This window comes from Phyllostomus discolor, chromosome 12 (genome assembly GCF_004126475.2).
Source record: "Phyllostomus discolor isolate MPI-MPIP mPhyDis1 chromosome 12, mPhyDis1.pri.v3, whole genome shotgun sequence".
NCBI classification, from domain to species: domain Eukaryota; kingdom Metazoa; phylum Chordata; class Mammalia; order Chiroptera; family Phyllostomidae; genus Phyllostomus; species Phyllostomus discolor.
The window spans coordinates 1,554,022-1,566,876 of NC_040914.2; the positions used below are offsets into that span (position 1 = coordinate 1,554,022).

The following is a 12,855-nucleotide window of genomic DNA, read 5'->3' on the forward strand; positions in this document are numbered from 1 at the left end:
GGTCCCAGTGGCTCAGAGGCCGAGAGGCGCATCCAATCACTGGACAAGATTGAAGGAGTAGGACAATATTGCTTGAGACCGCTGATTGGGTAGAAGGCGGACCTTTAAGGCCTTTGAGAGTTCCCATTGGTCTGAGGGCTACTACGTCAGAAACGTGGATGCGGAAGCGGCTGGGGAAGGAATAGAAGGGTTGAGTTTGGATATAGGAGGGAACATTGGTGGACGGTCAGTTTTAAGGATGGCGGAGGGCGGAAATAGGGGTCCGAGGGAGTCGAGGGTGGGGGTCCGGGGAAGCTCACAGAGGAGTCCGAGGAAGCGCAGAATGTGGATTCTTAGAAGATTCAGAACGGGGGCAAAGGGGTTCAGGAAAGAAAGGTTTGAGGGGAGTCAGGCTTCAGGCTATAGGTCTAAGGGTGCTGCAGTGAAGCGGCGCACGGATAGAGAAACCTGAGGGAGTCCAGAGTGGGGGGATCCAAGGAAACAGAGTGCATGAGTCAGAAGAGACTCACATTGGTGGTATAGGGTGTTCAGAATGGGGCATCTGACAGGGCTTGGGGGCAGGAGGTGTGTCCATGGGGACCCTCAATATTGTTAGAGCGAGGCTCATGATTACAGATCTGAAGTTGTTAGAAAGGGATCTCAAATTAAGATGTTTAAAGGGGTCCCGGAGGCTGTGGAGCTCTTGAGAAAGGTGGTCAGAGCGGGTCAAAGGATGTCGTCTGTGAAAAGATGTTCTCTCTTGAGAAAAATATGTGCAGTTTGATAGGCCCTTGGTGGATGGAGTTTGAGTCCTGGGTATTCATGTGTCTAGACAGAGAGTCTGGATGCTTATTGGGTGGCCTTTGAGAGGCTGAGTACTCAGGTTTTAGAAATTGAGTGAGTTTGGTTAGAAGGCTGAATTGAGGCCCTGACCCATGATAGAGTAGAAAACAAGATCATAGCCTGATTGTAGGAGGCTTGGTGATTTCAGCATGTCCTCCCCTTCCCACAGGACTAGGTGCATGGAGTTGGTGTCGATGGAGGATCAGGACTCCAGGGTCCCAGCCCTGGAACCATTCAGGGTGGAGCAGGTTGTCAGGACTCGGGGTGCAGAGGGTGAAGGTGGGGACTAGAGGGTGGGAGATAGAGTGGGGATAGGCAGGCTGACTCCTGGGTTTTGTGAGTTGGGACTGCTTCTTCCAAGTTCATTCTTCCCCTTACCTCACCCCCACTTCCTACTGCCAAAATGGACATTGGTCCCTCTACTTCAGGCCCTGGCCTGTCTGAGGACATCCTGAACTTCACTACAGAGGGAGGGATCTGCTCTTGGATGCTAGGGCCCCTCGGTAGGTCAAAGGGCACCACCTACAGGGGATCTCTTTATCCTAGGCACCACCTGTAATCTACTATGTCCCCGACTTCATCTCCAAGGAAGAGGAAGAATATTTGCTTCGACAGGTGACCCCAGTTCCCTTCTGGTCTGTTTTTCTCCTCCTTCCAGATTCTTCCCCAACCCCTAGTTCCTGTGTAAGAGCCCCTGAGGCTATAATGAAGATCCTGGCAGGAAGGAGAGTGCCACACAGCACCCATCTCTTACCTTCTCTGTTCTTTTCTCAGGACCTACTGGGCCTGTCAGAAAGAGATTTTCCCAGGAAGCTTGGGGGACACCCAACTGTTTCTTAGGAAGGAAGTATTATGTAGCTCAAACTCCTTGTGCTGAGATGGGCCAGTCCAGCTTCCAAAACAAGGATGTTACTGAGATCAGATTCCTTGTGCTGGAATAGCCTAGTAAAAGCACAGAGCCTCAGAAATAAGAAAGTTACAGAGCCCGTATTCTCTGTGCTAAGATAGCCCAATTCTGTAATCTTAGAGAAAAGGAGGTTATAAATATAGGCCGAGAAAGCCCAGCTCAGGCCTTCGATGTTTGGGGAATGAAGAATTTGCAGTGTTCAGATTTTTGTGTTGAGATAGCCCAGGCCTCAGAATGTTATAGAGTATACTCTTTCCTCTGCTGCAATAGCTCAGCATAGACCCAGAGTCTTGAGAACAAAGTTTTCAAGCATAGACCACCTGTGCTATTTTCAAGGTTCAGGGAAAGAAGAATTTACATAGTTCAGTTCCTCCACTGGGATAACCCTTTGCAGCCCCAGAGCCTTAATTATAAAGCACAGATCTTCCCTGGGCTATTCCAACAAGTCCTGTCTAGTTTGAGTTCCAGGAATAAGTTAGCCACAGAGCACAGACCCTTGTGCTGAGACTGTCTATTCCAGCCCCATAACGAGAAGGGGAATAAGGAGATTATTGAGTAGAGTATAGATGTCTTGGACTTCTCGAAGATTGCCCATTCTCGACCTTTGGGATCTTGGCAGTAGAGAAAGAGAAATGTTAAAGTACTCTTTTCTATGCTAAGTTAGCCCAATTTAGCACATTCCCTCCAGGTGATAGGAACAAGGAGGTTCCAGAAGTCAGACTGTTCTGAGATAGTCCAGGAAATTACAGGCTGCAGACTATTTACTGGGCTAAAAGAGCCCAATGCAGGCCAGAGGCCTGAGTAGATTCAGACTGCAATTGTGTAGCCTGGGTTCCGTTTCTTGATCCCAGTAGACAGAGGTGGTCTTTGGGGCCAGCAGCCTCCACAGGGGAACGGGCAAACAACAAAATCTTGGGAACACTGTATCCCAGAGAATCCCATAGGTACTGAGATGACCCATTTTCACCTTGGGTAAAGACTTCTATATTGTCTTGGGTGGGAGAATCAGAGAGGTTGGTCCTGAAAAAGAAATGACCCTCTTTCCACCTCCCAGGTCTTCAATGCCCCAAAGCCAAAGTGGACGCAGCTGTCAGGGAGGAAGTTACAGAACTGGGGTAAGTGTTCCTGCCTCAGGGCATGGGTGATTTGAGAACGTGGGCTTGGGCAGGTGGCTCAAGTTGGTTAGTATCAAGATGTTGGGGGGCCCTTAATGGTTCAAGGTGTCCTGAGGGCCAGGAGAACTCTCAGGGATCAGTAGAAGTCCTACAGGATTAGGGATTTCCTTACAAGTTGGGGGTCTCAGGGGGGTCAGAGGCATCAGGAAACCTTGGAAGGTTGGGTGGTGATCTCCAGAGAGTCAGGTGTCCCTGAGGAGGTCAGTGTGTTACCAAACCCTGGGATATCATTAACGAGGGCTTGAGGTGCCAGGGCTCCTTGGTTAGACACTTTCAGGACCCCATTGCCCTCCTCCAGGTGGGCTCCCCCATCCCCGGGGGATGGTTCCTGAGCGGCTTCCTCTATGGCTCCAGCGCTACGTGGACAAAGTATCTGACCTCAGTCTTTTTGGGGGTCTCCCAGCCAACCACGTCCTTGTGAACCAGTATCTGCCTGGGGAGGGCATCATGGTAACTACACACTCTCACCCCAACCCCCAGACCTCTAATCCAGGGTATCTTGTTGACCCACCTCTACTCTCATTAAGCAGCCACATGCCTGAACTACCCCAACCAGGCATTCACCTCCCTGTCCCCAGCTGGGGAGCCCCCCTTAAGCCTCAGAGGGTGGGAGGTGCAGACCCCTGCCCTGTCCAGCCCTGGTGCCCACTCCCCAGCCCCACGAGGATGGGCCGCTGTACTACCCGACCGTCAGCACCATCAGCCTGGGCTCCCACACCATGCTGGACCTCTACAAGCCGCGGCAGCCAGAGGATGATGACCATACAGAACAGGTGGGCCCTGGGACACTGCTTCAGCCACTCATGGGCACCCTGACATCCCACATCCTTTAAGAGGCCCCAATCCCACCTACCTACAAGATAACCCTGATAACCTCCCAGATGTTCCCTGTTCCCTCATGAAGTGACATCTTCCTAGATACCTAGCTCATCTGCTTACAGGATGCCCTAGAAATATTGATATCCACAGACATCCCAATACCCCCACTTGCTGATTGGAATGCTCTGACATCCTAAAGATTCTTTGGCCCCACACATTCAGGGTGCTCCAATAAATAGCCCAAGGTCTACATATGCCACAGAGGGCTCCCCAGTACATAGCAGATACTGATACTCTCAGATGCCCCCAACACCATTCCCTCATAGGTGTCCCTGACATCCTCTCAGATATCCTGATTCTGCATAGTGTACAGAGCACCCCAATACTGACCTCCCCCCTGACACGCCAGTAGTATGATTTGCCATAGAGGGCATACCCAGATCCTCCTTGACACTGTCCTCTTTGAGGTCTGCTTATGACAGCAGTTTCCCTGATCTCTTTCCCTGAATGATGCATTTCTAACACCCCAATGCTCACAGAAACCCCCCTGGACACCCTGACTCCAGCTGCCTCTTAGGATTTCCCTTTTTAGTACTACATGCTCCTGGATATCTGATACCCTGCCTACTGTGCCAGTTTCCTCAAACATCCTGGTGTCCACAGATACACCCAGACTACACCAGATCATCTCTGCCTCACTCTGCGCCCCCAACCCCACCTCCTAGCTTCTGTCAAACCCTCAACCCAGTTCCACCCAGTTCCCTGTGACCACTGAGCCCTCCGTTCCAGCTCCAGCCCCTTGGAGGTCCTAGCTGCAGCCTAGTTCCTGCCTCTCCCAAGGGACTGCTGATCCCCTACCCCAGCCCCTTCCTGTTCCCTGAAACCCTGGCTCTGAGGCCCGCTGATTTTTTAATCCAAAGCTTCGATCCCTGGGAGCACACTTGCCCCTCAGCCTTTGTCTCTGGGCACTTGCTGACTTTCCCTCCCTGGTTCTCAGTTTGCTAATTTCTCTTCGACCCTCCCATTTCTGGGGACCCACTGACTGTTAATACTTCCCGAAGCCCCGGCCCCCTCCCCGGCGAGTCACCTCGTTGCTGCTGGAACCCCGCAGTCTGCTGGTGCTCCGAGGCACCGCCTATACGCGCCTCCTCCACGGCATCGCAGCCGCCCAGGTTGATCAGCTCGATACAGCCTCCCTGCCACTCAACGCCGCTGCCTGCCAGTCAGCACAGCCTGGAGCCTGCTTGGTCCGGGGCACCCGCATCTCGCTGACCATCCGCCGGGTGCCCCGCGTGCTGCGCGCCGGCCTCCTGCTCAGCAAGTGACACCTGGCCCCAGGATCCTCTAGGCTTCCCGGGCTATCCACTCTGGACAGCTACGACCCTGCAACGTTGAAACCCTGGGGCAGAGGAGGCTCCCCTGAGTTATTTATTTTCCCAATAACTTCGTGGGAACCAAAGAGAAAAGTCTCATTTCAAATAAACCAACAAAAATCTTTCTTTGGTTTTGGATTGAGGGGGTTTGGGGCAGATGCTTGTGTTCCTGAGGGACACTGAGTCTGGGACCTTAGATGGTGTGGGGCCTAGGGGTCAGATGAGCCAGGCAGAATCCAGGACTCTTGAAGGGGCAGGGTTATATCTAGAACCCCATTAGGTGTGGTGGGGTGAGCTAGGGAAGTTCAGTTACAGGTCTGCTAGAGAGTTAAGTGGTGCTACTGTCACCTGAGCCAGCATCAAATTACCTGGGTCCAGGTTTCACTTGGAAGGAAGTGAAGCTGAGCCTTCCCCTGGCCCTCCATCTGCCTCAGGCCTGGGTGAGTCCTACTGTAGATGTCTGAGAGGACACTACTGGCTAGAAAAAAGCCTTTTACTGGTGATCCTCAAAGACTCTCTGTCCCCAGGCCCTCAGCTATGGCTCTGACCCCATCTCTGGGCCCTAGACCCCACCTAGAGCCCCTCAACTATCCCCCTGGAGCACCTAGGAAACTGGACATTGCTGGATACACCATCTGCCCCACTTCTGAAAAGGAAAGAGTCAGGTAGGGACTGGGGCTTTTGAAACTTGGGTACTAAAGGGGTGGCAGCAGTAGCAGGGGCACTTTGAGAGTAAGAGGTATATAGCTATGATCACCTGGGGACGGGGGAGAGGGAACTGGGAACAGGCATAGGCTAGGGTGGATAATGGGCATCTAGGCTCACCCGAGGGTCTGCCAATGCCCCCGACCTCCCAGGCCAGATCAAGCCCAGAAACTGGGGCAGGACTCTTTGGACCTTCCGGAGCACTTCCAGGGTGGCCTGAGGGACACTGAGCCCAGTGCTGGTCACCCCAGATTGCCAACACCCTCTTCCCATGAGGACCCTCTTGGGGGCAAACACTGTGAGGTGAGCTGAGGTGATCCAGGCCTTTTGTGCCCCCAACTCCTCTCTTTCCCCCAGAATCTGGCCTCCACAATGGGGATGAAGTCATGATTCTGGAAAAGTGTTGGATACCTGTGGAGGGAGGGACACTCTAGAAAATGATTCTTTACCAATCGCCATAGAAATATTTCATACTGAGAGACAATTATTTCATGATTGGCCCTGATGGAGCCTCATTCCTTGTGGGAGTATCCAGCTTCATCATCCCCTTCCTGTTGAGACCCCCCAGCATGTCCAAGTTTCTAGGAGCCTTGGAAACCTGGAGACTTTGAACTAGAGGTCCTCAGGCTTTGCTCCACTGGGAAGGACTACAGGTAGGAACAGCCTTGGTACAGACCCAGGGATGGACTCTGCCGCAGAGAACTGTCTGGAAGGCAGGAGTCTGCAAAAGAGTTGTGGCTATGAGAATGGGGCAAGGTCTTGGCCCACCAACACTGACTTAGCTCCCTGTTCCCTAGAGCCCCATCTCTGGCTGGGAGGTATTGGAAGCAGAGCAGGACAGCCTGCATCTTTGCCTCCTGGGCCTGGGCCTTCGGCTGCAAGATCTAGAGCAAGGCCTGGGGCCCCAGACATTGGCCCAGAGTGAGATGGTCCAGCTACAGGTGGGCAATGGGAGGCCAAGGTGTGGGAATGTGGGCAGGACCTCAAGAGTGGGTGTCAGATCCCTGGGATGGAAAATGGGTTTATTCTGTTCCTAGGTATCTGCATAGGAAAGGGGGACAGGTAACTCCAGGTCACAGGTCTCTGGTTCCCCTGGTGTGCATGGAGGGGTAGGGGTATCTGACTATGTGTTCCCAGACCCTACAGGCATCCTTACGTGGGGCAGCTGAGTGTGTGGATGCACTGCTGGTGTTCAGTGAGGGACTAGCACAGTGGAGTGAGCCTCAAGCCCTGGCATCCCTGCAGCAAGTCCTGCAGGCCCTTGGAGCCCACCGAGACAGCATCTTCTGGCAGCTGTGGCAGCTGCAGGCCCAGCTGGTCAGCTACAGCCTGGTATGACCCACTGTGGTGGTCCCTGGCCCCAGTGCCAATTTCACAACCTCCATGACTTCTGTCCTCTGACCAGGTATACCAGGAGGCCATCACACTGGACCAGGATTTGGAGGTTGAGGTGGACTCAGACTGGCCAGGACCTGGTGGAGTCTGGGGGCCCTGGGTACCCAGTAGCCTCCCCACTCCTGCAGAGTTAGAGTGGGACCCAGCAGGGGACATTGGGGGCTTTGGGCCCTTGAGGCAAAAGACAGCCTGGACACCAGGGGCTTCCTGTGAGCTGTGTGGCCACAGGGGCCCCCAGAGCTGGGGACGAAGCCCTGAGGTGAGAGCAAGTGGGAGATATCCCTATCCAGGCACCCACAAGACACCTCTGTTCACCTCCTAGCAGGGTCCTTCCCTTCCAAGGAGGTCTTGCTGGCTCTGTCTCTCCGTCTGTCTCTCTCAGTGTCTCTTCCTCTCTTGGTGTCTCAGTGTTTTCCTCTCTTCCTCCCTCTGTCTCTTTTGGCTTCTGTATCTTCCTCTATCTCCTGTTTTCCTCTCATTTGTCTATATATACACTTCCTCATTTCCTCACTCTCCTCCTTGCTCAATCCACTACAGCCATGCTAGCCTCCAAATTCACTCCCATCTCAAAGCCCCCAGATGCATACCCAGCTCGTCTCCTCACTTCGTTACACTCCTCAAATGTCACCTCTTCAGAGAGGCCTGCTCTGGTTTCCAAACATTATCACTATTTATCCTCTTTATTTCCTAATGACACTTACCACATCTTGACATTCTACATTTATTATTGGGTCGGCCATAAAATTTGTTTATTTTTTTCAGTAACATAAAAACACATTTTTCATTTTCACCAATAACTTTATTGAGTTGGGTATTTTGAATATATCAGCTATCTCCTGCTTGGTATAACATTGATTGTTCTAAATTAATGTCTTGATCACTATCGAGACATTAGTGAATGATCACTATCAACTTCAACTGGTCTACCTGACCGTGGAGCATCATCCAGTGAGAAATCTCCAGCATGAAACTTCACAAACCACTTTTGACATATTTGATTAGTCATAGCACCTTCTCTATACACTGCATAAATCTTTTTTTTTTGCATTTCAGTGGCATTTTTACCTTTCTTGAAATAACGAAGCATAATATGTCAAAAATGTGTATTTTCTTCCAACTTCAGTATTAAAATGGCTATGTAAAAATTCACCAATTTTGATAAGTTTTTTTTAATGCATGCTGATATGACAAAAGACAATTTAACAAAATTGTTCCAAATGAAGTTAAAGACAACTAAGCGCTACTGGAGCCATCTTATGGAAAAAAAACAAATGAATTTTTTGGCCAACCCAATAATTTATGGCCTTCCTCCTGGTAGAATAAAAGCTCCATGGATGCCAGGACTTTACCTGTTTGCATTGTCACTGTGTCCTCAGCTCCTGGAACACTGCCTGACATGTAATAGAAACTCATTAAATATTTGTTGAATGAATGAATCATGTTTCTCCTCTCAGTTTCTTTGGCTCTACTCCTCTCTTTGTCTCTTTCCAAGGTCCTTCTCTTCCCCTAGCATTTCATCTCTATGACACCCCCCACCTTGGCCCTCCCCCAACCTTGTGTCTCTTTGTCACTGGTTCTCCCAAGGCCTCCACACCTCTCTTCACAGGACATGCTCATGTTGGGTCTCAGTCACCGGAAGCACTTAGGAGGTCACCAAAGATGCTCTCTGCTCCAGAAGTCTCAGGTGAGCTGGTCCTCAGTCAGGTATATCACTTGGAAATCTTGATGGCAAGTGACAGAAACCCAACCCAAATTGAATTACACAAAAGAGGGGATGCTCTTTTTTCATGTAACTGAAAAGTCCATTTGCTGTTGAATTCAGGAGCCCAAATGCTGTCAGGGCTCAGTCCCTCCCTCTCTTGACTCTACTTCCCCAAGGTGAATTTCTCTTCAGCAAAATGGCTGCCCCAGCAGCTACACATTTTCTTTCTTTTTAAATATATTTTATTGATTATGCTATTACAGTTGTCCCGTTTCCCCCCTTCTCTCCCCTCCCCCCTGTACCCCCCTCCCACCCACATTTCCCCCCTTTAGTTCATGTCCATGTGTCATACTTATGAGTTCTTTAGCTTCTACATTTCCCATACTATTCTTGCCCTCCCCCTATCTGTTTTCAACCTACATTCTATGCTACTTATTCTCTGTACCTTTTCCCCCTCTCTCCTCCTGTGATCTCCACTTTTTCCCCCCTGTCTCTCCTTTTTTTTCCTCCTCCTACCCCCTTGTTGCTAACCCTCCATGTGACCTCCATTTCTGTGGTTCTGTTCCTGTTCTAGTTGTTTGCTTAGTTTCTTTTGGTTTTGCTTTAGGTGTGGTTGTTAATAATTGTGAGTTTGCTGTCCTTTTACTATACATGTTTTTTCTTTATCTTTTTTTCTTAGATAAGTCCCTTTAGCATTTGGTAAAATAAGGGCTTGGTGATGATGAACTCCTTTAATTTGACCTTATCTGAGAAGCACTTTATCTGCCCTTCCATTCTAAATGATAGCTTTGCTGGATTGAGTAATTTTGAATATAGGTCCTTGCCTTTCATGACTTTGAATACTTCTTTCCAGCCCCTTCTTGCCTGTATCTCTTTTGAGAAACCAGCTGACAGTCTGATGGGAACTCCTTTGTAGGTTACTGTCCCCTTATCTCTTGCTGCTTCTAGGATTCTCTCCTTTGTTTTTACCTTGGCTAATGTAATTATGATGTGCCTTGGTGTGTTTCTTCTTGGGTCCAACTTCTTTGGGGCTCTCTGAGCTTCCTGGATTTCTTGGAAGACTATTTCCTTTGCCAGATTGGGGAAGTTCTCCTTTATTATTTGTTCAAATACATGCTCAATCTGTTGCTTTTCCCCTTCTGGTACCCCTATAATTCAGATGTTGGAATGTTTAAAGATGTCCTGGATGCTCTTAAGCTTCTCCTCATTTTTTTTTAATTCTTATTGATTCTATCTTCCTTCTGGTCCACTGTATTGTTTTGAGACCCAGTTTCCTTCTCTTCACTATTGGCTCTCCTCCATGTATCTTCCTGCATCTCTTTTATGGTAACCTGCATCTTTTCATCTAATTTGCACCCAAAATCTACCAATTCCGTGAGCTTTCTGATCACCAGTGTTTTGAACTGTGCATCTGATAGATTGGCTATTTCTTGGTCGGTCAAAAGGATGAGTCCTGGGGGACTGATCTGTTCTTCTGTTGGAAACACATCTCTCCCTGTCTCTCCTTTTTTTTCCAGTCTGGTTACTCTTGTTACGGTGGGTGGCAGAGCCTTAGGTGTTCACCCAGGCTGGGCACCCCAGTCGCTAGATTGTGATGTTATATGTGGGGGTGGGGGCGGGGGCGGGAGCGGGGACGGGAGGGAGCAATGGCAACAGTTCCATTCTCCTGGGATCTCAGTCCCTTCTTTGGGATCCTGGGCTGCGAGCTCTGCCCTGGTCCACAATCACCGCCTCACTGGGTCCGCCAGCCGCAGCTTGCGCACTCAGGGACCACTGCTGCGTTCCTGCGCGCCCGGGATGGCTCTCGCGCTGATTTCGAGCCAAGTTTTCCCCGACCTCCACACGCCGCTGACCCGTGCCCAGCCGGCTGGTCCTCTCCTACCAGTCTGGATGTACGGGTCTACTTCAATTTCTTGGCTGTCCGACTTCCATTCAGATAAATCCTCTGTCAGTTCTGGGTGTTATTCTGGCTGTAAATTGTTGTTGTTCTAATCTTGGTTGTGCATGGAGATACGGTGCGTCCACCTATTCTTCCATCTCGCTACACACTTTCTATTGGTTTACCCACCCCAAGAGAAGGAGAGCGCCACTCACCTACTAGCAGCCAAATTCAGGGGCTGATTCCATTCTGTGTGGTGGGTCTTGGCCTACACTCTGAAGCAATCACAGCAGCCAAGCAGAAGGCTCTGTCTGACTGGCAATATATGGGTCACATGCCCAATCATAAAGTGGAGGTGTCTGGTTAGTAGAGTGGGTAGGTGTGACATCCCTCCACACACCAAATTGAGCCCTTGTTACCAGGAAAGGGGGAGTTGGCTGGAGGACAGGCACAGATAGACATCCACTACACTTAGAGATAGTCCAGGCCAATGAGGGGTCCTGGGGATCAATGGAATACCAGGAAAGGAGGAGAAATAAGCCCAGCCCTGTAGGTCTATAGCAGTAAGGGAAAGTCTACACTGAAAGTCACTTTCATCCATTCTGCTATTGGCTGCTATCTACCCTTAGAACAAGAAGAAGCGAGCATCTTCCAACCTCCAGGATGTGTTGCTGGAGGTAGATTCTGGGTGAGATGCCTGGGATATGGGTTTGGGGGTATAGGGGACAGGGCTCATGATGACGGCCTTATGTATATTTAACACTGTATTTCCCTCCACAGAGCCCCTGCTCCTACGTCTAGGAGGCCCCTGACCTTCCTCCTCCTTTTTCTCCTCTTCCTTCTCCTGGTGGGTACCACAATGTTCCTGCCCCAGTCGGAGGGCCTCTGCTGCTCTCCTGCCCGACTTGCCAGGACACCTTACTTGGTGCTCAGCTATGTTAATGGCCCCCCCCCCAATCTGAGTACATAGCCCAGACATATGTAATAAATGGTCACTTGTCAAAGGATGTGTCTTAGTCCATCTGGGTGCTGTAACAAAACAACATAGACTATGTGGCTTATAAACAATAGAAATTTATTTCTCACAGTTCTACAGGCTGAAAAGTCCAAGATTAAGGTGCCAGCAGATTCAGCATCTGGTTAGGGCCTGCTTCCTGGTTCATAGATGGCTGCCTTCTTGCAGTGTTCTTACATACCAGAAGGAGCAGGGAGCTCTTTGTGGTCTCACAAGAGATTAAGGGCACTGGTCACTTCCATGAGGGCTACACCCTCAGACCTAATCACCTCCCAGAGGCCCCACTTCCTAATATCATCACATAGGGGATTAGTATTTCAATGGCTGAATTTTGAGAGGACATGAACATCAGTCTATAGCAGAAGGTGTGAGGATATTGGGTGCCTGAGTACTCAGAATCTAGGATATGACCCTGGTATATCTGGACAGCCTCCACATATCCCTTTGCATTGAGCACAGAATGCAGAACTGAATCAACTCATTAAACCCTGAGGCAAAGATTCAAGCACAGGTAATTTATTTAGGAGGTGATCCTAGGCAGATTGGTAGGGGAGTAGGGAAGTGAGCCAGAGAAGGGTGTTGAACTGTTTGCTGCTCTGGGCACCTGGGGTGCCATCCCTCTAGGAACCTCTGGGAGACTGTGTGGAACACACTCGAAAGTTGTTCTACCCAACTTTCATTAGTTCCTGAAGCTGTCAACTCCCTAGAACTCCCAGTTTCTCTTGTCTGTAGAGTCCCCTCAGGCAGGAAAGCATAGATGCTTGTCACAGGAAGCTACAGGTATGCACAGAAAGGGTGTGGTGACATAAGCAAGCTGCCGACAGCACCTGCTGTAACCCCTGACCTGCATCCATACACATGATTTGTTCAAACATTCTACATGGTGTCCTCCCAGGCTGGGCTGTCATTGGCGCAGGACTGTGAAACCCCCCTTCACTGGGTTTTGATGACACCAAGAGGAATTTCCAGGGCTCAGTCCCAGATCAGGTATCCAAGATCATATACTTCCTGGAGTCTAAAGTGTTGGGACAAGCAATGGAACAGAATTTGACTAAAAAACAGA

General features: G+C 50.1%; 2 protein-coding genes across 11 annotated transcripts; both read left to right on the forward strand.

Moving 5' to 3' along the window:
* Positions 1–123: 123 nt before the first annotated feature.
* ALKBH6 (alkB homolog 6) lies at positions 124–5,221 on the forward strand. Of its 7 annotated transcripts, none has more exons than XM_028530250.2 (7): positions 124–225; positions 992–1,070; positions 1,369–1,437; positions 2,784–2,844; positions 3,203–3,354; positions 3,561–3,677; positions 4,785–5,217. In XM_028530250.2, the coding sequence occupies exons 2-7, from the start codon at positions 1,002–1,004 to the stop codon at positions 5,046–5,048; spliced, it is 732 nt and encodes a 243-aa protein (XP_028386051.1). In that variant the 5' UTR covers positions 124–225; positions 992–1,001; the 3' UTR covers positions 5,049–5,217. The 7 variants fall into 7 exon arrangements, with proteins under 7 accessions (XP_028386051.1, XP_035868865.1, XP_028386052.1 ...); XM_036012970.1 differs by having other exon boundaries at positions 148–225; positions 3,541–3,677; XM_036012971.1 differs by having other exon boundaries at positions 182–225; positions 3,259–3,354; positions 4,785–5,218.
* Positions 5,222–5,348: 127 nt separating this feature from the next.
* Positions 5,349–12,649, forward strand: SYNE4 (spectrin repeat containing nuclear envelope family member 4). Of its 4 annotated transcripts, XM_036012966.1 has the most exons (9): positions 5,349–5,536; positions 5,624–5,761; positions 5,954–6,104; positions 6,599–6,742; positions 6,939–7,133; positions 7,207–7,455; positions 8,803–8,880; positions 11,407–11,465; positions 11,558–12,649. In XM_036012966.1, the coding sequence occupies exons 2-9, from the start codon at positions 5,634–5,636 to the stop codon at positions 11,745–11,747; spliced, it is 1,194 nt and encodes a 397-aa protein (XP_035868859.1). In that variant the 5' UTR covers positions 5,349–5,536; positions 5,624–5,633; the 3' UTR covers positions 11,748–12,649. The 4 variants fall into 4 exon arrangements, with proteins under 4 accessions (XP_035868859.1, XP_035868858.1, XP_035868860.1 ...); XM_036012965.1 differs by having other exon boundaries at positions 5,349–5,761; XM_036012967.1 differs by lacking the exon at positions 6,599–6,742 and having other exon boundaries at positions 5,349–5,761.
* Positions 12,650–12,855: the final 206 nt, after the last annotated feature.